The sequence below is a fragment of the Cyanistes caeruleus genome, chromosome 2 (assembly GCF_971803275.1).
Source record: "Cyanistes caeruleus chromosome 2, bCyaCae1.hap1.1, whole genome shotgun sequence".
In the NCBI taxonomy this organism is placed as follows: Eukaryota; Metazoa; Chordata; class Aves; order Passeriformes; family Paridae; genus Cyanistes; species Cyanistes caeruleus.
The window spans coordinates 14,489,031-14,516,879 of NC_141702.1; the positions used below are offsets into that span (position 1 = coordinate 14,489,031).

General features: G+C 39.6%; 2 protein-coding genes and 1 long non-coding RNA gene across 11 annotated transcripts in view; 2 read left to right on the forward strand and 1 right to left on the reverse strand.

Annotated features, from left to right (window-relative positions):
• ROCK2 (Rho associated coiled-coil containing protein kinase 2) overlaps positions 1–6,293 on the forward strand; it is a 94,491-nt gene extending 88,198 nt beyond the window's left edge. For 2 of the 5 annotated variants that reach the window (XM_023922599.2, XM_023922597.2), the window contains 5 exons: positions 188–266; positions 468–729; positions 1,342–1,555; positions 4,847–4,962; positions 6,185–6,293. In XM_023922599.2, coding sequence (XP_023778367.1) covers positions 188–266; positions 468–729; positions 1,342–1,555; positions 4,847–4,949 — 658 coding nt within the window. In that variant the 3' untranslated portion in view covers positions 4,950–4,962; positions 6,185–6,293. The remainder of the gene's footprint in view (positions 1–187; positions 267–467; positions 730–1,341; positions 1,556–4,846; positions 4,963–6,184) is intronic. The other 3 variants (XM_086875853.1, XM_023922600.2, XM_086875854.1) reach the window with 2 other exon arrangements.
• Positions 6,294–15,008: 8,715 nt separating this feature from the next.
• Positions 15,009–25,241, reverse strand: SLC66A3 (solute carrier family 66 member 3). 5 transcript variants are annotated; one of them, XR_015282751.1, is made up of 7 exons: positions 24,590–25,223; positions 22,400–22,482; positions 21,885–21,954; positions 21,166–21,223; positions 19,843–19,963; positions 18,650–19,387; positions 15,009–16,771 (listed from the first exon to the last, which is right to left on the reverse strand). XR_015282751.1 is itself a non-coding variant. In XM_086875863.1 (7 exons), exons 1-7 carry the CDS (start codon positions 24,730–24,732, stop codon positions 16,683–16,685), a joined length of 606 nt encoding a protein of 201 aa, XP_086731989.1. In that variant the 5' UTR covers positions 24,733–25,241; the 3' UTR covers positions 15,009–16,682. The 5 variants fall into 5 exon arrangements, 3 of the variants coding, with proteins under 3 accessions (XP_086731989.1, XP_086731990.1, XP_023778369.1); XM_086875863.1 differs by having other exon boundaries at positions 18,650–18,691; positions 24,590–25,241; XM_086875864.1 differs by having other exon boundaries at positions 15,009–16,393; positions 18,650–18,691.
• Positions 23,693–27,849, forward strand: part of LOC147654622 (uncharacterized) — a 133,125-nt gene continuing 128,968 nt past the window's right edge. Inside the window, exon 1 of the long non-coding RNA XR_015282753.1 lies at positions 23,693–23,972. This is a non-coding gene — a long non-coding RNA (uncharacterized LOC147654622). The remainder of the gene's footprint in view (positions 23,973–27,849) is intronic.

The following is a 27,849-nucleotide window of genomic DNA, read 5'->3' on the forward strand; positions in this document are numbered from 1 at the left end:
GGTTTTTGGGAGTTCATGTGCAGGGTTGAAAGACGGGGCTTTATCAAGTGATTAGAAATCTGTACAAATTTGACAAATCTTTAATGACTCTAAGTCTTAATGTGGTATGTTGTGTCCTAACTTGACCTGTCACATTTATCATTGTGGTAACAATAATTTTTGTCCTTATTGAAACAATTTCCTATAGCAAACTCTTCCATGTCCGACCAGTCACTCAGACTGATGTGTACAGAGCAGATTCCAAGGAAATTCCTAGGATATTCCAGGTATTCATTATTAAATTAATGTTTCTAGTGTAACAGACATTGGATTTCAGACATTGTCAAAAATATTGTCTAATGAAATATTTACTAAAAATCATTGAAAAATCGTTCCTAGTGTACTTCTTTAGTCTTTGTACTAAGATAATGACTCTGAATTTATATTTGTCATCTAGGAGTACTGAGATTATTTTGCATTCATTCTAGATCCTATATGCTAATGAAGGAGAGAGCAAAAAGGAACAGGAATTTCCTGTGGAGCCCATGGGAGAGAAGTCAAATTACATTTGTCACAAAGGACATGAGTTTATACCTACTCTTTACCACTTCCCAACCAATTGTGAAGCTTGTATGAAGCCCCTGTGGCACATGTTTAAACCTCCTCCTGCTCTGGAATGTCGCCGCTGCCATATCAAATGTCACAAAGATCACATGGATAAAAAAGAAGAGATTATAGCGCCTTGCAAAGGTAAATAGCAAGTATTTGAATATGCAGATAGTGCTGAAGTCAAGAGGCATCCTAATATCAGAGGATTCTAGTAATGATGTAACCTCAACTAAACATAAAGATTGGTTTATTAGTACATGGCCATCAGACCCGAGGGTGTCTCCATGAGGGTCACTCTGCTGTGAGCTCATGGCGTGGGGCTGTGTTGTGCGTGTACCTTTTGTGTTGTCATCCTCATGCAGCGGAGCGTGGTGGCTGTGAAGTGCTCACACTGTGTGTTTTGCTCTGCTGTGGGAAACAACAGTGCTGTGGAAGGGGTTACATTTGGTGAAGGTTGCTCCTTGTGACACAGTGGTATATAATTTCTTAGTCTCAGTCACACCTCTTTGTATTACCTGTGTTTTCTCCCATGTGAATGTGTATCTTCCACAGTACTAAGTTGTTACTCTCTAAATATAAGGAGGAGGTACTGTGAGCAGGCAGGAAACCTACTGGTTCCTTTTGCTTTTGACCTCTCTGCTGATTTCTCTGCATCAAGTATGAGAATATGCTAATCTGACAGCTAATTTTTGATGTGAGGCCATGTTTAGAATAATAAGAATAATAATTTTTACTTTTTAAATCTTATTACAGTGTACTATGATATTTCTACCGCGAAGAATCTGCTACTGTTAGCTAATTCTACAGAAGAACAGCAAAAATGGGTGAGCCGACTGGTGAAAAAAATACCCAAGAAGCCTCCAGCACCAGACCCCTTTGCTCGATCTTCTCCTAGAACTTCCATGAAGGTACAGCCAAACCAGTCCATCAGACGACCAAGTCGACAGCTTCCTCCAAACAAACCAAGGTGACACAAGAGCTGCTGTTTAATTTATTGTTTTGCATGTTTTACTACAATTGGTTTCAGTTCCTTATTTGGGGTAGAAGGACTCATGCTAATGTCTCAGGATTCCTGAAAGAATAGTCATATCAGATTCTTCTGATTTGCTAAAAATTGTCCATAAAAAATTTGTTCATTTATGACTGGATCACTTCTAAGGAGCAGAATCCTATGTGTTGTGCTGTGGAAGTTGATAGCATTCTGCAGGTAGCATTTATATGATTGTGCAGTGCAGAGTTTCTGCTTTTTTTCCAATTTGCTTTTTTCATCACCTGCAGTACTAGCTTATGTTTGCTTCTGTCAGTTCCCAGTGCTGGCAGCCTGTGAAAAGGTTTGTCTGACTTACTTTGTTCCTTGCAGTATTCCAGTTTAGCAAAGGCTTAACATTTTTCCCCAGAGAGGTAATTAGGCAGTGCCTAGACAGGATTGCTGTCCCTTTTTCTGTGACCAGACTGGCACCAGTATCTCAGCTGGCTTGGTGAGACCTGGGCTGGGTGAGTGGCCAGAGTTACAGTGGGGAATGCAGGGAAGCACACTCTTGCTCTGATGTTGCTATTACCACAAAACATCCTTATGCTATGAAGAGTTAAATCTTCAACAGATGCTGGGATTTTAATGGGTGGAAATGCATAGTGGAAGGACCTAGAGTAATTTAATTGCACTTCCCTCTCAACCTTCAAACAGTCTAATTTTTAGCGATTTAATTTACATATTTTAAAGAGAATCATATTTGATCCAAATCATAATTTGGAATTTAAATTAGTAGATTTATTATAATCATGAAGGAAAAAAGCTTTAAAATCACTTTTTAGGGAACAATTATTGAAGAGTTTCTTAGTGCAAAAATAACCAAAACATGAGTGATAGGAATGAAAGCATGAATCAAGAAAACATTTGTGACAATTTGGGGGACAGGTAGATTGCTTTTATTCTGCATACTGTTTGCAGTCTTAGTGGTGGTACTCTGTTTCTTGCTGTTAACATATAAATGCATATTATAAATTCTGATTTTTTTTTTCAATGGCTATTCTTAGGTGTTCTGGAAATAATTCTTCTCCTTCCAGTACCCTTTTTTCAGTCTTGAGCTTTTGTACAAAATGCTTTCATAGTACAGTATTTGCCATTCTATACTGGTGAAAAAAGGAGGAGAATTATTTTTGTGTGTAAAGCATATAATTCTTCAGTTTAAGTTTCCAAGTTAGCCTTGCAAATGTACCTAACAGATGAAAAGTGTACTTCTGTGAGGTCATGTCACTTATTACCAGATTAATGCAGGTCAGTCAAACTGACCTGGAAATTTGTATGGATTTAAACACCTTTAATTAGAAACCATATACTCATAAATAGCTGTAATTGCTATGGTAAATTTATAGGTCAGTGTTGCTTCTATGAGGCTTTTGTGCAAGAGCTTACCATATGAAATAATTTTCTTTTATGAACTTTATTAAGAAGAAGATGTAATTGCCAGTTCAATCTAGGGACTGAGCAGTGGGCCCTGGCAACCAGGTAGGCTCTGGGACTGCACCAAGAGGAGCAGAGCTGGATGGCAGGGAAGAGATTATACCCCTCTCTTCACTCCATAGTCTGCAGCACCATACTGCCTCCACCTTTGAGCCCCCAAGTTCCAGCCAGACATGAACACCCTGGGGAAGGACCAAGCAGAGGCCACCAGGATGGTCAGAGCAGACGCCTGAGGGAGCTGGGCTTGTTGAGCCCGGATGATGGACATGGACATGTCCAGGGGCTCCCACAGCAGCCTGCCCCAGCCTGTGGGGAGGGTATCCAAGAGACAGCCAGGCTTGGCAGTGCTGCATGGTGGCAGGGTGAGAAACAAGGGGCTCCCTTGAACCAGGAGACACTCCTGGTCTGGATACAGGGTAAAGCCAGTGCAGAGAGGGAGGCCAAAGAGGCTGGACAGTCTTCATCCCTGGAGGCTCTCAACACCTGACAAGGCCTTGAGCTTCCTTCAGTGGCTTTGCATCTGCCCCTGCTTTGAGCAGGAGGGTGGGCTAGAAGTCTTCTGAGGTCCCTTCCAAGCTGCCTGCTCCTAAAAATGCTATCCCTGCTAGGAATTTCATACAATGATGGTTTCTTCAATGCTTTCATGGCTGTTTTTCTTCATGAGGATTTAAGGGCAAACCAGTTTTTCATACAGACCATATAATTTCTGCTTAGCCATTTGGCTGGATCATGCCAGATGGGTAATTCCAAGTTGGAAAAAAGCCAAATTTAATGTATTTTACTTCCTGATAAATTGTTTAAAGTGTAATAGCCATAGTTCATTAACAAATGAATATTGAGCCTTTTCAGGGCTCTGTCACATTTAAAGGTTTAAATAGTTTAAAGCCTGAAAATCCAAATTCCCCTGAAACACATTTTATTTAAAACATGTGATTGACTTTACTAAACAATGTAACAGGTTTATATTGATGGTCTCTTAGGGTAAGGTTTCCATGCCTGCATCCTGTGCTTGGGCATACAATGCTAATTAGGATCCTTCCAGCTCACTGGACAGAAGACTAGGCTGGCTTTCATTTGTTGTAGCTATAGCAGTTGAAAAGTCAGTACTTAAGGTATTACAACAGACAGAGATGAGTGCTTCTAGACAATGATTCACCCATCCCAAAATAAATGCCTCAGATAAGTAAAATGACTCATTTGCTGACAGGGTTTGCCTTGCTTGCCTTCTTTGTTCTATAGTGACCATACAAGGAGCACAGACAGGGAGGCCTAGACAACAATTTGATATATCCTCTTTTTTGGCATTGCTTAACTTTAAATGATGAACTACAGAATAGCTCTGTGGTGTAACTACCCTGTGTTTGGGATACAGTAAAATCCTGCTTTATTTGTTTGTACATTCAGATGAAGCTATCTTATTCAGTGCTCTTTTCAGCACTCAAAATCTTGATTTTATTGGGAAAATTGTTAAGCTTGCATTGTTGTCTGGAAGGAGATAGCAGGAGAGCATAAAACCACTTCATGTTGGTCTTTCCTACTGAAATTCTAGGGGAAAAAAATCAATGTGGTAAGTGTTCTATATTGAATGGAATGATTTTTGAGATGAATTTGCAATGAATGCAATATTCTTAAGTTACATGAACACTAAGTGAATCTTCATACCCATGACAGGCAAAGGGACAAACCCACCTGCCTTAAACAGTCTTTCAGTTAAAAAGGTTTAGTGATACCAAAAGGAATTTTCACGTCTTTTATATAAGTGTGACACTCATTAAACATCAAACCCTCCTGTTGCAGATTACTTGATCTGGCATTTAAGGATTGGGATTGGTCCTTTGATGATGTTGATGATATTGATGGTGATGATGATGATGATGATGACGATGTTTTTGATTTCTGAAGAAGTATAAGGGGTAAATCTAAATAGAGAGGAATGGATTTGTTTGCCTTTGAATACAGCATGCTCTGTTGGATTTTGCTTCTCAAAGCAGAGAAAATGTAAAGATCTCATTTTAATATTTTAAACAGAAAAATGAGATTCTGTTCCTCATATTGAACTTTTAGAGGAGTCATTTTCATTAAAACAAAGTTGTTGCCTTTGTCAGTGTTTTTATTTTTCTAATTTTAGATTTCTTTTTCAAAATTCATGTCTGCCTGCCTGAAAAAAAAACCCAAAACTGCTTTTTCCAGGGTTGTTGCTCATCTCTAATGCTAATATTGCTAACCTCAGCAGAGAATATTTGAAGAATAAAAGGGAGATGGTAGCAGTTGGATGTTTAGCTGAAATAGACTTGGTATTTACAAACACTTTTCATTTTTAAGCTTTGGACATAAACTGACTGGTCTATGGCTAGCAGACATGAAATCACTGGAGTTCCGCATTTTGCTTTTTTGCCTCTGTTCTGAAGTGAATTTGACTTGGCATTCCTTTGCAGTGCTGTGCTTTCTGGGTACCTAACCACGCATTTGAAAACTGTAAACAAACGGGTCTGCAGCTTCTGTGATGTGGTTTCCTTGACTGCTTTAGAAAGATCCAGCCATTGCAGTGATCTGATTTGTCCCGTGGCTTAATTCTGGATATACTGCAAATAGCTTTACCTAGTTTATAGACCTCAGTATCTGATCATTTCACACATTGATGCAATCTTATATTTGCATAGAAAAAAAAAACTCCTAAATGTTAAATGCCCAATAATTGTTTTAAACAGTGTGTGAGATGTGTCTCAGCTGTGTAACAGTGGTGCTGGGGCTGCTCCTCAGCTGTGTGCTCAGGGAACTGAGGAACCAGCTCCTGCAGAACTTAACTGGCTTAGTGTTCACAGTAATGAGCATTATGTTAATTAAATATACTGCATCTTTGTGTATTAAAAGCTTACTGATCACTAATCCTTTAGAAGTAACTATTACACAGTGCATATTGTACTTTACCCTCATGTATTGCAAGGGGGTTTGATTTGGGATTACAGTGTGTAAGGATGTGCTATACCAAAGTAATGTTGCTGTTGGATGCAGGGGAAAGGTGCTTCTCTCAAGTACAATGATGAACCCATATTAAATGAAGACTTTGAAGAAGCATATTTCTGTCAGATTTACATTTGTTGCATTTACTGACCAAACTTCTTGCTTCTTTTTCAGCTAACTGCTTTCCGTGAATGCAGACACAGTCAAGGTGATAATTTTCTTCCCATTACAGCAAGACTGAAACATATCCCAAAATATATTAAAAATATATATTTTCCTGAGAGATTGTGCTATATATATCAGAGGTTTACATTTTTGCTGCAATATAAATTACTAATCTCTGAGGGTTTTCCTGTATTCTCCCGAGTGACTGATGAGTTGAGGAATGGTTGGTAAATAGTCAAAGGATATGTTAGGTAACCTTTTAAACTCTGTTCCACAAAAGCTTTCTTGGCAAGACACATACACTACATTTCATGAAAGGATCGAGAGGAATGAGTATTGAAATGGAAGAAACTGACTTTTCAGCTTTCGTAAAGATGCCACCAGCACGTCTGCAAGTGAACTGGAGGAAGATCCACCATAGTGATATAGACTGCATCTGTAAGAAGTGACCATTATACTGTGTATATATATTGTACTGTAATACTGCAAGAGGGTTTTAAAAATCTTTCCACTTTATTTTTTTATGCTTATTAATCAGATACCGTTACTTATTGCAGTTGCAACTATGCACTTGTATAAAGCCATAATGTTGAAGTTTATATCATTCATACACATCTATCAGAAGCTGCATGTCAGTGTTCAGCAGCTAGTATAGGTTTGAAGTATATACTAGTTTCAGCTACGTCATCAAGGGCAGTCCACTTTTACCTGTCTAATTGCCTTAATTTAAATTTTTTCCAAGTTTCTTTTTTTTTGCCCATTCTTTCTATTTAAGGAAAGTTTACCAGCTCTTAGGATGCAGTTTTGCTTTGTGGCAGAAAAAATAGTGCACTATTTTTACACCTCGTAAGTATATCAGTGTCAACCTATTTTGAATGTATATTGACTGGTTCTAAGGGTGGAGAAGTGCTGGTTACAGGAACAATGTCTGAGAGCATGAGATTTACCAGACCATTTGCTTGTACATGTAACTGCTCATCCAGCCCTTTTTACAAACCTCAATACTAGTTATTGACTTATATTAACCCTCATTAAGTGCTATGAAACTTCATTTTGCCTTGTTTTTGCATACTCTCCTAGATGTGTTTTTGATTTTTTTTTTATTTTATTTCTGGAAAATAAAAGAATCTGTGACTATTTTTACATTTCACAACACAATATCCGAGGACTGTCACAAACTTTAAGAAAAGTAAAATATACTGTAGATGTATTTTAAAGTTTTAATCGGGTTCTCTAGCACATATCTGTAGGCATAGATAAATATTTCAGTAGTGTGTTTTGAGAACTGATAGCTGGGAAGAAAGGGCCTCAGAGGCACTTAATCTGACCTTTTTTTTAACTTGGAGTTGTACAAAAAATATAATTTATGTGGGCTCATTCATGATGTGTTCATAATTATCCCAGAAAATGCATGTTTTATACAACTACAGTATGTGATGTTAAACATATTGACAGTAAAAAATGTAGTCTCCTATTTGGTCTCTTTATATATATATATAAAAATATATATATATATTTAGAATATATATATATATAAAATATTGTGTGGGAGTGCAGTAATTTAAAATATGATCTAACACTTCAATGAAGGAGGACATTTCACTTTAAAATTTTGTTTGTTTGTTTTTGTTTTTTAAAGAGTGTTGAAATGTTTGGAAGGATAGGACCATGTTTTATTTAACACTATCATGAAAGGTGGACTTGGAAACACTGAAATACTGAAAATTAATAAATATATTTACATTTTGTAACCTCTGCTACAGTTCAGCTTAACAAAGCAAGAATGTATTCAGTCTTCTATTTATGCACTCACAAAGTAAAATGTTGTTTGTGAGTTCTTAAATTCAAAACTAAAACTTTCATATCATTTCTCTTAGGTATTATAACCCAGAGCACAGCTACAGTGGTTTTTCTTGCTTGTTTTGATTTACAGAAGTACGGTATATTTTTAGATAATGCAGATTTGCATAGAGTACAACATTAAAAATGTATACAGTAAAACTGTTTCCATTCACTGAATGCATAAATATTTTATATATATATAAAAAAAAAAATGTTACATTGCGGGAAGTTCTATCCTTTTCTGAATTGGAGAATATTATATATATATATATATATTTTTAAATAAACTATTTGAGTAAGGTAAAATAGTTCCTGAACTTGAGAAGCTGGTTTTAAATGGAAATATTTAAATAAAAAGATAACTACTGCAGCAGATATGGGAAAGGCAAGGGCTGCTCCAAAGGCAGCCCAGCAAAGCCTGTGTGCGGAGGAAGCGCAGACTCCAAGGGAGCCGTTTTGCAGCTCCTCCACTGCTGGGGCTGGATCCTTTGCACTTTCTCTCCCTGGCTTGCCCTCATTTTCTGTGAATCCACAGGGCCCTGCTAAGCCTGACATTTTAGGAAATGTACTGTGTTAGAGTATTTGCTAGGCAGTTTATAAATTCCGTGCTTGTACAAATGGTCATTAGCTGTACATACAGCAGGCTGTACTGAGATGGTGTCGTGGAGCAACACGGGCTGAGGGGGAGCACAGGGGGTCCTGTGCTCTGACCTCTGCCTCAGAGCAGAGCAAAAATTAGCACAGGTTCCTCAAGGCCAGTGGTCTGAGGTGCACAAACCTCACTTTATACCCAGGACACAAAGGGCAAAACTGCTGTTCTCTTCTTCTCCCTTATCCTGCTGTGAAATGCAAACACCTCTTTAATGCTAGTTCCTGGAGATTGTGTTGTTTCCTTATGTTAAACTTTTAACATTTTTGAGAGAAGGGTATATTCATGAACTAAGGAGTATTTGTCTTGAAACTCACCAATATTTTAACACCTTTTGTACAGGCTTGTCCTTAGCAAACAGGACATTTTTATGGCCTGAACGACTTACCTATAGAAAATTCTCTTATTGCAAGTCCTTTTGTCTTTCAAGAGTAAACAAATGGCATAGCCAGCAGATTAATCTGGAAAAACCAGGGAACAAACTTGGAGCCAGAAGCTCAAGGCAACTTGCTCATTAGTTCCAAATCCAAGAGCTCATTTGAACAGGAAAGGCAGACCCCATTGGAATTACCTTGTCAGGTGCCAGACCTTTCTGCACCTTTCTGCAGTGAGACATCCACTTCTGTCCTAGCTGTGTGCTGCAATTCCCGAGGGACCTCTTGTGGTCCCTGCCAAAGTGCAGCCCCTCCCAGCACTGCCAGCAATCCAGCACCACATCTGCTTCTAACTAGAGGAAAGCTATGGTGGTTCTTGTGCTTCTGAGCACAGCTGATGCTGTAACCAAACACATGATATAGACTCACAGCATGATGTAGGACTTGGAAACATGCAAGAGGCTCAAGGATCTTATTAGTGACAGGGGCTAAATTTAAAAAAATCACTGAAATTTCACTGCAAGTGTCTAAATCTCTTAGTGCCTCTTGAAAATACTGAACCTCCTAAATTTTGACAGGCATTCACTGGCTCTTTGAAGGCATCAAGGCCAGGGAAGCTGCCATTGAAATTAAGTGCTTTTTCTCTTTAGTTTCTTTTTGGTTTCTAATGTCAAATGGTCATTAGGAATTTGAGCATTTCTGTTTCTAATCTTACAATATATTAGTTTTCCATCTAGCTTGGAGAAATTCATCCTTGGAAGAGGCTTATATGTTTTGATCCCAAGTGCCTTTACCCATCCTGTGCTTGTGAGGTTATATTTGGGATGCTGCTGTGAAAAGGGAGAACTTACATGAAAGTAAACTTCTTACCTGCATTGCTCTTACAAACACTTAATCACCTCCTTATTCTGTTTTTGAGGCAGAAGAACAAACTGTACAAGGTCCAGTTCAGTGGAGTGTTTCAGTCTCTTCCACATTCCTGGATAGTTTGCTTTGACATTCATGTTAAAATAATGATTAATTTATTTTTTCATGTAATAGAATATATCAAGTTGGAAGGTACTTTTAAGGATCAAGTCCAACTGTCTGCTCCTCACAGAACTACCTAAAACTAAACCATATGTCTAAAAGTGTGATCTAGACACTCCTTGACCTCTGACAGGCTTGGTGCTTTTTTCAGTGCATTACAGTTTTTTACAAATTATTATCTCTGCACATAATATACTTTACACTGAAAACATTGTTTCTTATTTTTTAAGATTATCTTCTGAATCATTTGAGGTTCTATCAGAATCCCAAGGATCATAGGGTTTGCCTGCTGCTTTGAAGTATCCCTCATGAGGGTGGGGAGGAGGCTTCTTTTCAATCTCAATAAAGAATGTTGATGGAGTGGTTCTGAAACTACAATTTGTGTTCCATGTTGAAGTTGCCTAAAAAGTGGACAGGTGTATGTATATACTCAGACATTCTCATCTGAAAAATTAGACAAGTCTACTGAAATGTGTGTGGCAGAGAACACTCAAAATACATCCAGCCCAGTTCTCCCCAGAAACTACTGCAATGAATGGAAAAGCTGTAACTGTAGAAACATAGCTCCACAAAGTGGGGATGTAGAGAAAATAATGATGCTAATTACCAGGTCTTATAAATGAAAATTTGTGTTCAGAATATTTGCCACTTTGTAGGCAGGAAGCAGTGTTTTATAAAGGTAAGGAAGCCACTCTTCTACTTGATATTGCAAAGGTGAAGCATTTGACTGCAGCTGCTTTTGCTGCAATAATCTTGTAGAAGCTGCAGGATTAAAGTGATCTTTCAAGATGGAAGTCATGATGAAAGGTCACAAAATCTCAGTTATAAGTGTATGTAGTCCTGATCTCTTAAAAGAACTCTGGAAAGACACATCATCACCCTGAAAAGAAAGGGCAGAGTCCAGTAATGTCATGTCCCTGCAACCCTTAGTTGTTGGAGGAGCTGCACAGAAATGCTTTCACAGCCAAGACAACTGCATGGAATGCTTCAGTCCTACCACCCTATTTTAAGGTCTGGGCTTTCAGTGTTTGTTCAGAGATGTGGGCCTGCTTCTATACATAGTCTTATACTGCCGCTGTGGGCCTCATGTCATGTAGTTCTGGGAATTTGGCATTGCTGTTTGGGGTGTTTTTTGCCCAAGACACTCTTGCACCACTTAGTAAGCATGGCTATCCAGGGAGAAGTACACCAGGCTTGTGAGATCATGGCCAGTCCTCTTTTCCTTTGGATCACCAACTGCTTAGACTTTGGCCACTGAATTGCCTTCAATATATGTGAATTTTTATTAATAAGTGAACTGGTAGAAACTTTTTTTGGAGTTACCTGAAATACGAAATCCCTTAACCTTTGTAAGACTGAAGGAGCTGGGTACCCCACCATCTGAGCCCTGTTTTATATTAGCTCACCTTGTGCTGTCTCTGACCTCAATTGTTCCATTTCCCAGTGGGCTCTTGGAGCAGGTCTTGCAGCTGGGTGCAGGTCAGGCTGCAATTTCAGGACTTGAATCTGCTTGCTGGATTCCATGGTCTCATGTGTCTGTGTGATGTTTTCCAGCATATTACAATCCCTGTGTCCTGGGGACCACTGAGATTCAGTAGGACCTGTGTAGCCTTTAGTCCAGTCGGGAGCCATGGCGGGGAGGCTCCCCTGCCTGCTCTGAGCTACAGCAAGGCAAGTTGTATTGCTGGAAGGTGGGCATTTGTACTAACTTAAACTAGCAATGCTGAGAGAGGAAAATACCTTTGAGCTCAGAGAGTCCATGAGTTGTGCTGACAGTGCACTTCATGGAAAAATAAATAAAAATCTCACAAATCAGACTCTTGAAAGTCAGACTCTGTATACATAATCTGTATATAGTCAGCTGTTTGAAGGTGAAATAATTTCTCACAAGTAATTATTTAAAATATGCTTTACAGAAGCTCAATTAGTGCTTTGTTAAAGAGTCATGATTTACATGACAGAGGCAACACTGAGGCATAGGATGTGTGTTCTTCCATTTTTGATTTTCATATAGTATGAATCTTGGTACTGCTGGCCAAAGCCTTCACATTCCAAAGCAGAAATCTTGTACATTCCAGAGCAGGTGTGTGCACAAATAACTTGTAATTATCATAAAGTGGTAAATAGAATTGATTTTCAGCATGGAGCCATGTTACTACTCAGTTTGAATCAAAATCATCATTAGCCAATTTACCTTGTCACATTTTAGGCTGGTGCAGGTTCTGTCCTTTACATCATTTTCCAGAATACTTGACAGATAAAACAAAGTGTCTGGCCTCTTAAAGCTCCCTCCATGTGAGTCAGTGATACCACATAATGCACTGAAGTACCTATTTAGGCTTCTGACAATTTAAGACAGTGCTAAGATGAAATAAGGAAAAAAACCAGGGTGTGAACAAAATTGTGACAATTACTTAAACTGTCCTTCAGCTATCCCAAATTAAATTTCATCAAAACTATGACATGAAAAGTCTCTTATTTTACCCCGGCCCAAAGATTGGATTTTTTCCCAAGACAGAGATGTTTGCCCCAAACTACTGCCAATGTAAAATGGAATAGCTGACACCTTTAAATTGAAAATGTCTGTATGTATGTCTTGCCATTAGGCAGGAAACACCTGAGGTCCATTGGGACTCAGGTCTGTGAGGCTGGCAAGGTCTTGCAATTGGATCCATCACAAGTGATGATCTATCAGAGTCTTACAGTGATGATCACTGTAGCTCCCAGGCATCTGTTTGACTTCAACAGCTGTCATCATGGAGAACTCTGAAGTGTCCTGGAGAACCCTGGCTCAAAATCAAGCAATTAAATTCAGTACAAACCAAGAATTTTATAACATCCTATTTTAAGATTTTTTTCATCTTCCTCACCTTGAAAAAGTGAGACATCCTTGAACCATTATTAGTGATGAAGGTGACATTTGATGTTCTGCTTCATACATAAATATGAATTTCAAGTATGGAAGAATTTGGAAGAGAGTGAAAAAAAACAGCCTGAAGAGAACTTGTAGGGAAGTCATTATTATTCATCATCAGGAAAAATGCATGACTGGGAAACTACCTCATTTCAGTTATCTCCACATCTGTGGAGCTTTTCATTTATAATAGTTCCTTCAGTGAACTCAGCTGTTACTTCCTTTTTTTTTTTTTTATTTTCCCCTTGTTACATATGTGACTAAATGGATAATGATTGGTGGAGGAAGAGTAATTTTACCTCATTTAAAGAAATGAGTGAAGGTGTTCTATAAGACTGGGGCCATTCAGCTAATTCTGAATTACTTTCTCCAGGGTCAAACTGTACTAAAATCCAGCTCTAGATCTGCAGCAGTTGGGGGGTGTCGCTGCCTCCCCACCCCACTCCTTTCTCTCCTGTTGCAGTAGATCAGAGCAGAGCTAGCTCCCGGAGCACAGTGCACAGTGTAAGGCTGACAGAGGCTCAGGAGTCACGCAGGGACAGGGACTCCTGAGCAGTCCAAGCAATAACATCCCTTGCTGGATTGGAGCAGCACAAGGAAAGACATCTGAGTCCACCTTGCACAGAAAGCCCAGTGTTAGGGAGACCCATAGTGTGGGGAGAGGATGGTTTTGCATTTGTGATCAATGTTCTGTTCACTGAGGACAGTGCAGAAAAAATAAACTACACGCATCTTCCAGTGTCCACATCTTCACTGTCCTGCAGCCTGCTGTCTCTGGACTCACATCCTCATTCTTTCAATAGTAAATCTCATGCTAAATATTTTTTTCTCTCATACAGCTGTAGTGAGCTTCTAGCTTACCTGTTGCCAAACCCAGTCACAGTTCATCATATCCACTGCTGGAGGGGTACTTGTGGTTATTCAGTGGACTCTACTGGAATTCAGATCTTGTCTTTTCACAGACAAGGACACTCACAGTTTTTGAAAGCCCCAATAAGACCCACACTTTGTCAGCCAGACTGTGTTACCTTGTGAGCATGCTGTGAACTGGTACAATTAGTACACTAATTCCACACTTGTACAGCATCTGTGAATGGAGTTGTATTACCTCCAGCCCTCTGGGTAAGAGCTGCTTACTTGCTTATACCTTCTGCCATAAATCCAAGATGCTTTCCCCTCTTGCTTTTGCCCCGCTGCTGCATTACACATCAAACAGCCTCCTTGTGTCCACCCTGATACTGGTGAATGATGAGTTTAACAAGGTTTATCCTGTCTATGTATTTGTCTAAAGCTGTTGCCTTTAATCCAGCCACTGAGAAGATTATTCTTTACCTCCTGAAAAACACAGGCTCTGCACTTTTGTGGGGCTTGTCTGGAACTTGAATGTGCCTCTGTTTATGAAAGTGAAAGAAGTTACTGAGAGGGGGAAAAGTGTTTAAAATTATTTACTGCTACTTTATGATTTGTTCCATATCTCTTGCAGTTTGAATGAGAACTCATGGTCCAGCTTTCCAAGTCCACAAAATTACTTTACCTTAAGTTCATTAAGTACCCAGCTTTGTTTGTTTTCCTCAGTCTTTTTTTCCCACAGGTTTCTAAGGTGATTTATTCAAAATGCATTAAGTAACCTACTAAGAACTGTTCCTAAATGCATTTTCTGTATTTTATGATAAAAAACCAACTTGAGGTGCTGATTCTCAAACCAAAAATGGAGCAGCTTCATTTTGCTACAGCATCCCTCAGGAGAATGAAATACGTCAATAACAGAGAGGGTTTGGATTCCACACAAATCCTCTCTATCAAGAAAAGGCTTTAATTAAAAAGCAGGTGTGTTTTTTTCATTTTAAGATGCTGGAGCTTGTTAGCATTTGGCAGGTCAATATTCAGCCTGATGCTTCAAGTGTTAAGGTGAAAGCTGCCCATTTATAACTTGTAATGAATATTTCATTTTCTCTTCATATATGGATGGCAACAATAAAAACTCAAACGCAATGAAAATTAGCTGTAAGAATGACACAATCAATCTTTGAAGAATAGCATTTATTAATATCACCTGAAAATGTAACATATGATACTTGCCACCATTTAGACCACTTCAGATACTTTACACAGCTTTAATAAAATCAGAATGTTTACAATTAATCTTTCAACCAACACAGAAGGATTGATGCATTTTATTGGAGCAGTAAAAAAAAAAAGCTTATCTTTGACTTGCTCTCAAGAATGTGGGATACATGCAATCAATGCCCACAGACACGTCTCTTCCCAGCCCTTCCCACTAAAATTTAGAGGATGCAGCAGCTATTTTCTGATGGTGAAGGCCCTGCTCCAACTGCTGCGTGCACACTGGAAGAAACATCTGCTTTTGCAGATCCCTTTGCTCCACAGCAGTCACACAATTTAGAATGTTCTGAAGAAAACCTGCCTCAAATGTAGTCAATGCAGTCTTCCCATATTTTTCAAGGGTGTTGGGATCAAGGGTGCCTTGGTTTTTTACATGGAATCAACAGAATACTGTAAGAACTCTTTTGAAATGTATCTTTTAATTTTGGGGAATGTAATGAGAAATGAAGGCAAGCTATATGAATACTAATGTAATTTTTGGTTGTGAAGGCAGTACTGCCAAAATCCCCTGTTGTCAAGAATATCCTTTCCCCCTTTTTACTCAAGTACAACAAATTGATTAGAATTTCTGAAGTAAAAGTTTAAGTGAAGTCTATGTTCTTCAACACGCTTAGCACTGACAGGCCAAAACCTCGTGAACCACAGAGCAGTATCACCAAAACCTGACAAGACGGGAGATCAGTCTGCTGAGATGCATGAAGGTGCACATGTCACTGTCAGTAAGGATGGTGTTTGGGAATTCTGGATATGGTTCCAGGAACTTCTGCTTGAACAGCATTTTTAACTGTTGGTTACAGTTTCATTAATTCCCATACATTCTAGTCCCTGCTGTTCCCAAAACAGTAAGTTCAGTGAATGAGGGCTCACGTTGAAAAAGAATTCATAGTTGAGTTTTTGCTCTTAGCCGATATATACTGGGTATACTGAGGAAAGTGACTGTGGGTATCCTGTATCAGCTGTATAAATTGTACTATTTAAGTGTTGCATGTAAGTGCTACAATCCCAACTGGATTTGTGACTTAGTAAAAAACATTTAGAATCTTGTTCTGGATTGGGCCTTGACTCAGATTTTCTTCATCCTAAAATACAGACAGTCAATGTTGAACTAACTGAGTTGCTTGCAAGAAGAAGACAAACATCTGTTGTGGTTTTTCAGTCTTGCAGCTGAAGGACGAGTCAGTATGTTGGTGCAAAATCGATCATGTATAATTGAAGAAAATTGCTTATATGTAACCAGAAAGTACTGAAGTGAAACCAGAGTATATATACATCTAATTATGAAATACCTTGTAGTAAAAAGAATCCAGAGAAAATGTGGTATCAGTGAAACTTGTCTGAAATGACCAATAAAAATATGCTGCTTAAATTAAATATCTTATCAGAATTATTTCTAAGAGAAAAGAAGCATGAATGTACTACATTGTAAGTCTCTAAGTACTGTAAATACTTAGAACTATGCTAAAGGGTAAATATTAGAGAAAGACAGCTTCCTCAATCTTTGAGGAATTGTTAAATTCTTCAGGCTTAATTATGTATTTTTTTCATGGTAATGATATATGTACTGATGAGTGTCTTCTAACCAGTCTTTTTAGTCTTCCTGTAGTGCAGGATTGTAGCTGTGACCCAAATATTGAGAATGAGCATGATTATGAAACGGATGAGAACTAAAAGGGAAAAAAAATATTGTAAGCATAAATAAAAAAAATCAACTGCTGTTACAACACTGGTTTGTAAACTTTTGCTGGTGTACAGACAGGCTGGTTCACATTCTGAAATTGTTTCCAGCCAATTAGTTTCAATTACCATGTTCAGGAACCCACCCATTCTGAGCAGGAATCCAAGAGAAAAAGGCATTTAGTGCTTAGATCACTTTCAGAGATAGCTCAAAATTACACACTACAGTACTTTTAATTCTTTTGTAACCAGGAGAATAGTACAAACTTGAGAAGCCTTATATAAATCTATATGTATACCAAAAGTTAACTTCAGAGTCACAGCTCAGATGTCCTTTATAGTTACATGTGTTATTTATAATAAAGGAACTACTCTCTACTGCCATCTCTTAAGTTTAAACTTTGAGAAGACAGGAAATACTTGTATCTGTCAGATTTTAGTGACAGAAAATCTAACAGCTGACAAAAAAAACCAGTTTTTCAGTACCTGGGTTAACTCAGCTTTAAAAACTGTAACAGCATAGTACCTCTACCTGTGAGAAGGTATTTAAAGTATAGGTATGTTTGATGTCCATTTGGTAGGCAGAATATTCACAGAAACATACACAAAACTTTGTTTCAGAACTATGTGATATCTGACTGATTCATACCAGTGGATGTGTTTGTTCAGTGTTGCAACTTAACTGGACACATTTTCTATTAGAGCAGCACAGCATCAATGTTTGCTGCTGACCCTTCCATGTTCCAAAGTAAGATGGTGCTGTATTTTAAACAGCAGCTTTACCCAGCACCAGCTTTGCTTTCTTGGTGTTTCCTCTTTCCCCACAGTGAACCTCTCCCTCCCCCTCAATGTAAATGTGTAGCTGTGACTGACGTGGACTCAGTACCTGACCTTGACTAAATCCCTTCATGAGCATTTTGCCAAATCGTCGGTGATCCAGTTAACTGCACAGCCCCACAAACTCCTTACTTTGGCAAAGAAAAAGCAGCAAGCATGGGGGTGGAAATGTGGACCAAAAATGGGACTTCCTTTCCCACTTGAAATGCTTGCAAAGCTACAGCTTTATTGGGCTGCAAAGGCTGCTTGAAAATTACAAAAGCCATTCAAATTATGTTTCTGATGAAATAGTTTTGAACAAGAACAAGCAACCACCAAACGAAGTACAAAGGGATTGTTAATGTTCTTGCATCCACCAAGTCTTGATTTTGAACAATTTACTGAAAAATCTGTGACACTCGCTAGCTCTTGCAGTTTTCTCAGAATGGTAAGAAGCTGTTAAATAAATCTGCTTTATAATTGGCTGCAAATTATATATTTTAAGTCAGTTTTTTTGAGTTTCTTATCAGCCTACCATTTAATTTTCAGCCTGCCATAAACTTTCTGCATGTTGGACCTGACACTGTTCACATACTAAGCTGAATTTTACTTTTCTAAAAGAATTTTTTAATTCACAAATTAAAAATTTGTCAGTAAGAAAGTGAAATACTTATTACTTAAAATCTCATTCAATTACTACAGGTTTTTTTAGTTGTATTTTAGTATGGTTTTTTTATTTATTAAAATAGCAATTATTTTTAATACATTACTATTCTATTTCAAGGATTAATTTTGTAGTGTTTTTGCCTTTTTTAAAAAAACAAAACTCTTTTGAACCAGTTTCACCACATGACAAGTGTAAGCAGTTTTCTGCCTTTTTCTTTTCTTGATGTCTTTGATTTGTAATCCTGTGTGACTCCTGCCCTCACCATGCTAACCTATCACGTTCATGGTTTGCTCTTGTGAGACCTTCTAGGTGTTTTACAGAACAACTAAAAACTACTGTGGCAGCTGTTCCCTTGGAAAGACAGAGAATTCCACACTTCACTCACCTGCAAGATCATTTGTAGTCATTACAGTTGTAATAATTCTTGCTGTAAATTGAATGAATTCTGATTAGTGGGACACATAGGACACATTTATACTTATAAAAAAGGATGAAATACCTATTTTTCAACAGAAGATAATCTTGTATGAAAATATATTCTGTACACATTCCCACTTTTAGTGTGTCCATCCTTCACTATTTTAGCTTCAGAGATCAAGCTCTCAAAGCTGACTGACAATGTATTAAGGGTCTTTTTTAATGAGAATGTCACAAATATAATTAGAATTTTTCTATCTGTCATGCTAGATTGCATGTGGTACGTTTACAGCTTTTCTTTCTGTTCAGCCCCTCCTTCAGTAGCTGACAGTGAGCTACACCCACAGATGGGCTAGAACGACTTAACCATTGGGAATGTTCTCCTGTGTGCCTTCAGGCTTTGCAAATACAAGGAATTCAGCTTCTGTTCCCATAAGGAACCTAAATGTTAATTATTTCACACTTGCAGCACAGTAAAACCATTTATGAAGTTTACTGTCGTTGTTCACCAAACACATCACAACTTCTAATTACTGACTTTTTTTCGTGTAGAAATAGATCGAGCATCGCTGGATGGTGAGTTTCATAGTGAGAATATTTTAAGAATATTTTAAGTTTTGTGAAGATGAGAAAGGCACTTCTGACAAACAGCTGTAGAATAGTTCATGCAGACCACAGGAACTCCACAAATGACTGTTAATAAATTCTGTCAAGAAATGTAATTACAAGTAGCCATAGGGTTAAAAGTATTTAGCATTAAGTGTGTATTTATTTGTAGACAGCTTTTCAAAATTAGCATTATCTTACTGTATACCTGAAATTTTAGCACCTTTCATGCTGGATCACTATCAGCTTTATTAAATTGTGTAATATGGAAAAATTTTCCTCACAAAGACAGCCTTTCAGTTATTTCAATTCAGGTTTCCTTGGCCATATTCACACTTTAAATCATTGGTTTTTATCACAGGTGTCAAAGATAAAATAGGTGAGATAAGATAAGATAGGTGTCTTGTTTTCAAGAGACTGTGTGGTATCTGAGTCTCAGGCATCAGCACTGAGGGAAACTAAGGCAAGATCTTTACCTACTATGATTGAGTAAAGACCTATGAAAAGAGGCATTAGGAGAACTCAGTGCTTCACACCAAGTTGTCTCTAGCTTACCTGAAGAAGTGTATACAGACATTCCCCAGGTCAGGGTGCTCACTTGTCCGGAATCTTTGGTCTGCCAGAGATGCTGCAGCTGAACCAGCTTACTAGCTGCACTGATGAACGTGCACACATTCTGAAAAGCAGGTGAAAAAGAGAGAGAACCTCTGCCTCTGCCATGGAATTATCTGAATAGAGGTAGCTTTTTCATTTAGAATAAAAAAAATTGACACTTTTCCAGTATTTGGCAACCCAAGCGCTTTGGATTTTAAGTAAGGAACACTGAAGCAAAATCTGGAAGTTGCCAGAAATGAGGGACTCCTTTCTGAGGTACTTCACAGCAAGAGGCTCAAAGACCACAGTTGCTACTGTTGTTGACAAATGCTTGAAAAAGGAAAATATAGTAAGAAGCAAAGAAACAAACAAAAAAAAAGCTTTGCAATCTGTTCCATAAAGCTGTTTATGAAAGTCAGCTAAAATGAGACTGACACAGTCTAAACAGCAAGGTTGATTCAGACCATCTGTTACCATTATGTCTGGCAAACCAAACCATAAAGGAATGAGAAAACTGACAACAATGTGCGGAAAATTAGCCCAGTTGGAGGGAAAAAATAGTAACAGGAATGCACTATTCACTCAGTCCCCCTTTTAAAGGGGATTTTGCAAAGGCAGCAGGTAGAGAGGACTCCACAGAGGCCTTTGTGCCATGCCTGGATTTCTGCTGCAAGTAAGGATGATCAGGGTAGAGCTTGGGAGCATTTCTCCCCATTTGTAGCATCTTTTGCATTAGCAGTTCATCTCAAATACATTTTTACTTTCTCCTTCCTGCTAAAGGAAAGAGAAATAAATAAATACCATCTTTAAATAAATAAAGACCATCTTTAACTTTTGCAGGCATTATCAGATGGCTTTTTCCTTGCAAAATTGTTTGACTAAAGGGGAAAAAAATAAATACGTCACAATCCCTGTTTCAAATGATTTGATGCTCTATTCTCTTCCTCTTGTGATAAAGGCTTATTGGTTGGGATTACAACATTAGGACTAAAGTGGCAGTAGAATTTCAACATTTTAAGTATTTGCTGGTTTTATTTAAGGCACCAAGTAGCAACTTATCTCAGAACCTTTTTTTCCCCCCATAGAGTCTCTATTTTCAGTGATGTTTTCCAGCTACTCACAGAAGAACCTGTATCTGCAAACTGGTTGGTTATTCTGGCAGCTAACCTAAATGACAAATTCTTCCAAGGACATAAATGTTGGAGAGAGTCCACTAATAAATACTTCCACAAAAAAAGTCATTTCATATGAAGATCTAATTTCAGATAATCATGTAGCACTTACCATAGCCAGGTCTATTATCCACTTCTCCAGTGTTAGCATGTACCAGCCACCCCAGTATCTTATACAATGTTAAGTGTCATAGCACTAAAAATTATAGGATACAAAATTCTCAAAACTGCTTGAAGAATAGGATTTTTTTTAAACACCTGGAAATAATCTTATTGAAACTTTTAAACAGACGGTACAATCCAGATAAAACATATTAAGAACTAGTTGAAACACTAAGTGTTCCTATTTTTCACATTGTCTTTGGTCAAATAGTGTCTGGAGCTTCTCAAACTCTGTTCCAAAGCACAAGATTTGAGATTTAAACCCAAGTCCTATTTTAGAAAAAAACCCAGACACTGCTGTCTTCATTGTAGTAAGTACAACCTCCATGTGTAGGAATAAAAAAATAAAAAAAAATAAAAAAATGCATACTATGTATTATATATAATCTGTCAATTCTTCTCTGGATCCCTGTAGCAAAGATGTAAATTAAGAATTTTGTTTACTCTTTTTGAGTTGGGAATCTTTTAAAGCAGAGCAAACATATAATGCTTACTCCCTGTAGAGGTTTTACTGCAAACCCAGAAGTCAGCAGGTGAATGTGGAATACATGTTGAGGGGTGCCTGAGAAGGATTTACAATAGTAGCACACAAGAAATGATGACATAGCTGCTATGCCAAGAACTAAACCACACAAACCAAACCTCCAAACCTCCTATTTCAAAGGATACATGAGTGCATAGACCAAAGCACGTTTCGCATTTCCACTGAAATGCATAATACAGTAAATGAGAATGACATCTGCAATAAACAAAAGATGGCTCATCACAGAAAGGACTGAAGGGGTCCAAACACAATCCTAGACAGTTCCACTGGGCATGAGATCTATGGAAACTCCTTTCTTACAGCTTTTGTCTCTCAAATGTGATTGATGACCAAAACACTGTGAGCTCCAAAACTAAGTTTTTCTTAGAGTCTGAAGTATTTAATATGTTTCTCTCCCATGTGGAGGCACTGGACAAAAGGATGAGTTTACACTGTGACTCTGTGTAATAATTAGGTTTTTCTCCTCTACCTGACCATCTCTTTCAATGACGTTTAAAAGAATTCAGTTTTAGATGAGATGTTAATTCCCTCTTTCCCCCAACTCCATCATCACTGCAGTGGAGCACTGTACTTACATGCAGAGACTTGGAGTGCTGAATGAGCCCCATTTCATTTCCACAACATGGCTTACAAAAATTACCTTGTGCAATGATGATGGGATACTCCAGGTATGTCTTCAGAGGGTAACCATAGTAGATCTGGTACCTCAGAAACACAATGTGGCTGAACAGAGAGATACAAAACAACATGACTGCACAGGAGGACATGAAAATGCCTTCACAACTTTTATACTGTTTTGGTCACGCCAAAAGGCTCCAGGTAAGTGTAGCCCTTGCTGTCAACCTGATCAAACAAACAAGGCACACACACAGAGCAAGCCTGATCATTCTGTAATCTATTTCTGTTACCCTTGCTGCCCACACTTCTCATTGAGGTCTTCATGTCACAGTCTGTAACGCATAATTTTATTAATTACAACTGGTGAGAAAGAAAGGCTTCCAGACCTAGGAGATACCTTCTCTCTGCAAGAGCCTTGGCATCTCTAGATAACTCTGATTTCTTTATTTATGTCTGTAGTTCAGTCTATACATTAAGCAAGTTTTATAGGGGTTCAAAATGTCTTCCAAGCTGTCTAGACTTACACTGTTATGAGACGGCCCAGTGTAGCTATACTGGTCAGACTAAGAGTCTAAGGTCACCAAACAACGGCAATTTTCCTTCCTGCCATTCCACAACACAGTACCTAAAAGGAACTGAACTTTTATAACGTATTCTGTACTTCCAACTCTCCTGCAAGTCCACAGGGTTGGATAGAAAATTCAAAGCTGTATAGAAAAGAGAAAGGACTCAGGGCAGTTTTACCTAAGGAAAAAAATATGGTTGCTGGTGTAAAAAAGGCAGAAGGAACAGCCTGCCTTGTAAGAAATTGGCTTTTACAGTATTCAGATTTTAAATATCCAAACTTCCTAGAAGGACTATTTGATAGAGAGTCAAATGAGACTCCTAGCCACCAGCACCATGTTTCTGTGTCACTCCTCTGCCTGACCACTCTATGTTGATTTCACAGAACCAGCCCAGCTTGTACTGGTAGTCACACAGCTTCCTCCAACCTAATTCAAAGACTTTAAAGGTAGAAGGATAAACAGTCTACAGAATATACAGTCACAATAAATGTTTCAAAGACGACCAGAACCTGTATTTGTGTGGGTATCGTGGTTCTCACACAGGTGCTGAAGAGACATTTCCAGCTTCTCCATGCTCATCATCAAAGTTACTTACAAAGCATTTTTAATGCACACCAACGCACACGAATGATTAAAGTGCTGTCACCGCTTTTTGGCTGAGGCTGTGGGGTCAGTAATCTCTGCTGGAACTCCAATTTGCTTCATTTACTCTGAGGTGTGTTAAGGATGAACAGCACAAAGACGGGCTCAGTGTTGTAGAGAGAGGCGGGCGGGGAGCGGCCACAGCGCAACCTGAGGGATTCTGCACAGCTCTGCACAGATTCTGCACGGAGAGATTTCTGTGAACCTGAGCTGTGGCCCTGCCGAGAGACATGGCACAGGCACCTTCAGAAACACCACGCCGTTTTTGTGAAGGGATTTTTCTGCATAAAACCCCCTTTCCTAGCTCGTCGCGGGGAGCTGGCAGCCATCCGGCTGATGTTCTGCCCACCTCCACGCCTCGGTTCGGACAACGCAGGGCTCCTCAAGGTATTTTCTCTCACTTGTACCCACACCGCGTTTATTTATTTGTCGTTTCATACAATCCTCTTTAAGCAAGATTTAATAAGCCTAGACCATGTAAGCTCATTACAGGCTCACAAGTCTTTGGAGTTTGACACGGCTTGTAATTTTCTTAAGGAATTACTTAAGTCTTACTGATTCCGGTGAGGGAAGCCTGTCTGACGAGTACAGCTCCTGCCCCACAGGGCACACGGGCCACTGAATAACCTGAACACAGGCGCACAGCCTCTGCAGCTGCTGTATGCCTGGGACATGCGCGGTCCGGGATGCTTTGGGCTAAGTTAAAAAAGCCGAGTTTCCCTTTAAATGACAGCGCGGAATCACTATAGCAGGAAGTTCCTTGCCGAAAGGCTCTGTGGGCTCAGCTGGCGGGGCTGGTCCTGAGCTCCGAAGGGGGTGGTGAGACACCGAGGGCGCGGGGTGTGCTCGCCGCCCCCCAGGCCGCCCCTCAGCGCACCCTCACGCCTGACCTGAGCCGCGGAGGAAGGAATTAATCCCTGCCTGCCGCAGCAGCCCCGGGCCCCGCACCCCCGGCTGAGGGGATCCGCGGCTCCCGCCGCTGTCCCTGTGTGCCCCCGCCTTACCCGGCCAGCTCCATGAGGAGGCTGCTCAGGCTGAGTCCCGACGCCGAGCCGGCCCTCAGCACCGCCACCAGCTGCGGCAGCTTGATCACGGCACACACGGCCCAGGTTGTCAAGTGCACCAGGTCCAGCAGCACCGACGCCATGGCACTGCGGCGGCCCGGGACGGGGAGTCCGCGGAGCGGCGGTTGGGGTGTGGTGGGACGATGGCGCCGGCCCGGCCGTCACGGAGCGCTCGGGGCGCCCGCACTGCCCGGGGCACAGGTGGGGAGAGCCGGGCCCGGCGGAGCATCCTCGGTCCCGTCGGGAGGGGCAGTGCCACGGTCAGCCCCGAGCCGTGGTGCCCGACACAGCCGGTGACTGAGGGGACACCCGCACCGGGCTGCTGGTTGAGGCCTCCCAACCTCTGACTCTCTCGGTGACCGGGCCGAGAAGCGCTCCGCTCCAGGTTCAGAGTGTTGGCTCTGGAATGAGTCCGTTCCCATAAACAGCATCCCCAGATCAGGGATGAGGTGAGGCTGTGCCGGCCGGGGGCCGTGTTCACCCCGGAGCAGTGCAGGTCAGCTCCGGCTTTGGAGCTGTAGGCTGGAGCTCGGTTTTCTGCCCCAAAGTGGAGTTCCCGAGTGCTCCAGCGCCCGTGGTTTTCAGGTCACGCTCCCTGGATTGCTGTGCGTCTAATTCTGCAGGAGGGATCGCACGGGTCTGACAGCAGCACGTAATGTTTACAAGAAAAATGTGCAGCAAAATTTAAAGTTGATAAATGCTGGACTTGTCAGATGATACCGAAATTGGCTCGAATAAACTTTCTAACACAATTTGAAGTATTAGAAAACAGGCATTATTTACTCGTGCAGGACACAGCAGATCTTTATTTATTCTGTGTCTGGAGTGGGACTTTACAACAGTTTTTATTCATTATAACTATAAGCATTCATTAAAACGTGTTTCTTATTTAATATATAAACATTATTTTCCTGGAACTAATTTACATGCATTCACTGCTTACTAGAAGTTTATGGTTCCGGAGGTTTATTAAGAGGGCTGTCTGGTGATTGTATTCACTGAATGCTTCAATATTAAAGGTGACTTTTCCTTGAAGTTTGTGTATGTGCTGTTGTTTCTTGTTATATAAAATGTGCTAAAAACCCACTGTAGGCCTTATCTGTTTCTTCACTGGTTCCAGCTGTGTTTATCATCCTGCGTGCATACCTTTGCATTCTTTTATCTTATATTCCAGTTAGTCTTTCAGCAACTTCAGGGGAGCTGAAAATTTTTATTCTTTAAATTACTTGTCACAGGTTATTGGAGATGGAGCTTCTCCAGAACATATATCTACCTACCATACACAGTTATATACAAAAACAGGAAAACTTTTGTACTTCTCATCTCGTCAGAACTAAATAACGTTACCCAAGGAATATACATGTGTACTGATTACACATGGACAGAATCTTGGCTCCTTTGTGCCTGCATATGGCCAAGACTGCTCAGATTGTCAAATCCACACCATGAATTCAGAGTTTTACCTAGAACATAATTGCTTTAACACGAGGGGTTATTTTCAGGCATAGCATTTCTTCATTTTAATTTTTAATGAAAGTTGTATTTCACTATGATTAATAGTTCTTAAAATGGCTTGAAACAGGTGTATTGCATTAATTCCACATACCCTTGGGGGTATTTTAAAACAGTGTTACTAATTCTTAATTTGCAAATCATGTTGCCCTTTGGTAATTCAGTCATAACATGAAGCAGTTATGTAGAAGAAGTACATAAAATACCAAAACTCAGAAATAAATAGCCCTCAATACAAAATTCTGATGTAGAAACTGTGTTTCTGTTAATACAACTCAAAATAAGCTTTTCAAAGACAATAAGTTAAAAGAAGAAAAGAAAATCTGGGTTTACCTTAAATAATAACTGTTCCAAGATTTTCTTAATAAACTGAGTTGTTGACTTTGTGGCAGCATTATGTGCTTGAAAAAAGTTGAGAAATCATTATTCAAGATGAAGTTATTTAAAATTAGGTCTGAGGTGTAGATGTGTCAGTCATTTCAGATAATCTGAGAATAACAGAAAGATCTAAGGTAGGAGTTGTATATCTGCACAACTCTGTGGATGCTGATCCAAAAAAACTATAAACTATAAAATTGTGCCTTGTACCTTTCTAGAGTAATCAAGAAGCTGAACTAACTTCAAACTATTAAGCAGGTCCATGATCCCATTTTATTCAACTGTTTTTACATTTAAGAAGACATTTAGTATTTAGCTTTAGTCAGCATTTTACCTTTTTAAAAATATGTCCTGCTTTGCATTGCAAGCAGTCAGATAAACAGGATGATTTCCCATCCATCCCCTGCCCTGTCTCTCTGCATCTGTTCACTGCCCACGTGAGCAGCAGCTTAGGGAAGGAACAGACATCACAGGGCTGGGCAGCCCCATCCAAGGTCATGAAAAAAGATTAATCTGTGAGCAGTATGAGTTCTTCCTAGTCTGTTTAAATTATTTAGTTCTACATCAAGTTTCAGTTTTGGCAAGTTGCAGCAGAATGCAAGACCCCTTCAAATTACAGTTCAGGAAATGAATTCAAAACATCTGAGTCTCCAGTACAGATTGCTAGTTCTACAGCAGACAGGCAGTGGTTTTACACTGCTGCACCTCAAATGGGAATGCACATGTTGATTCCTATTGAAAATAACACAAAGAAGGAAAATAATCTTCCTGTAGTAACCAAGGACAAAAAGCCAAAACATTTTTTTTCCCCAAAATGATGTTGGATTATCACAGTTGAGTTTTTGAACAGAATGATGCCTGAAATTTTGTGGGTTTGCAAGGAATGCAGAGAGTGCATTCTTGCTGGTTATTTCCACAACCTGCTGTGCTAACAGGGAGAAGTTCATTTTATAGATAAGTGATGTTTTAAGCTCTAGGTTACAGTAAAGGAGATTACACCATTGAGGAACCTGTGTGGATGGGGACAATCCCTGAGAGACATGTGAAGGAAGGCTGGGGGTGCACAGAGTTGCCAGGCACAACAGGTTGCAGGAGGCTCCATTGTTTGCCCAAGGAAGGGAATGTGAGCACAGTGTGTCAACCCATAGAGCTAAGGAGAGAAGCCAGAGGAATTAAACAATTCGCAACTGAGCAGGACCAGGTCCTGAGTAACCTGGTGTAACATCAGCGTTGGCCTTGCTTTGGGCAGGGGCTTGGTCTAGAGGCCTCCAGAGGTCCCTTCTGGCCACATGACTGTGATTTGTACTTCA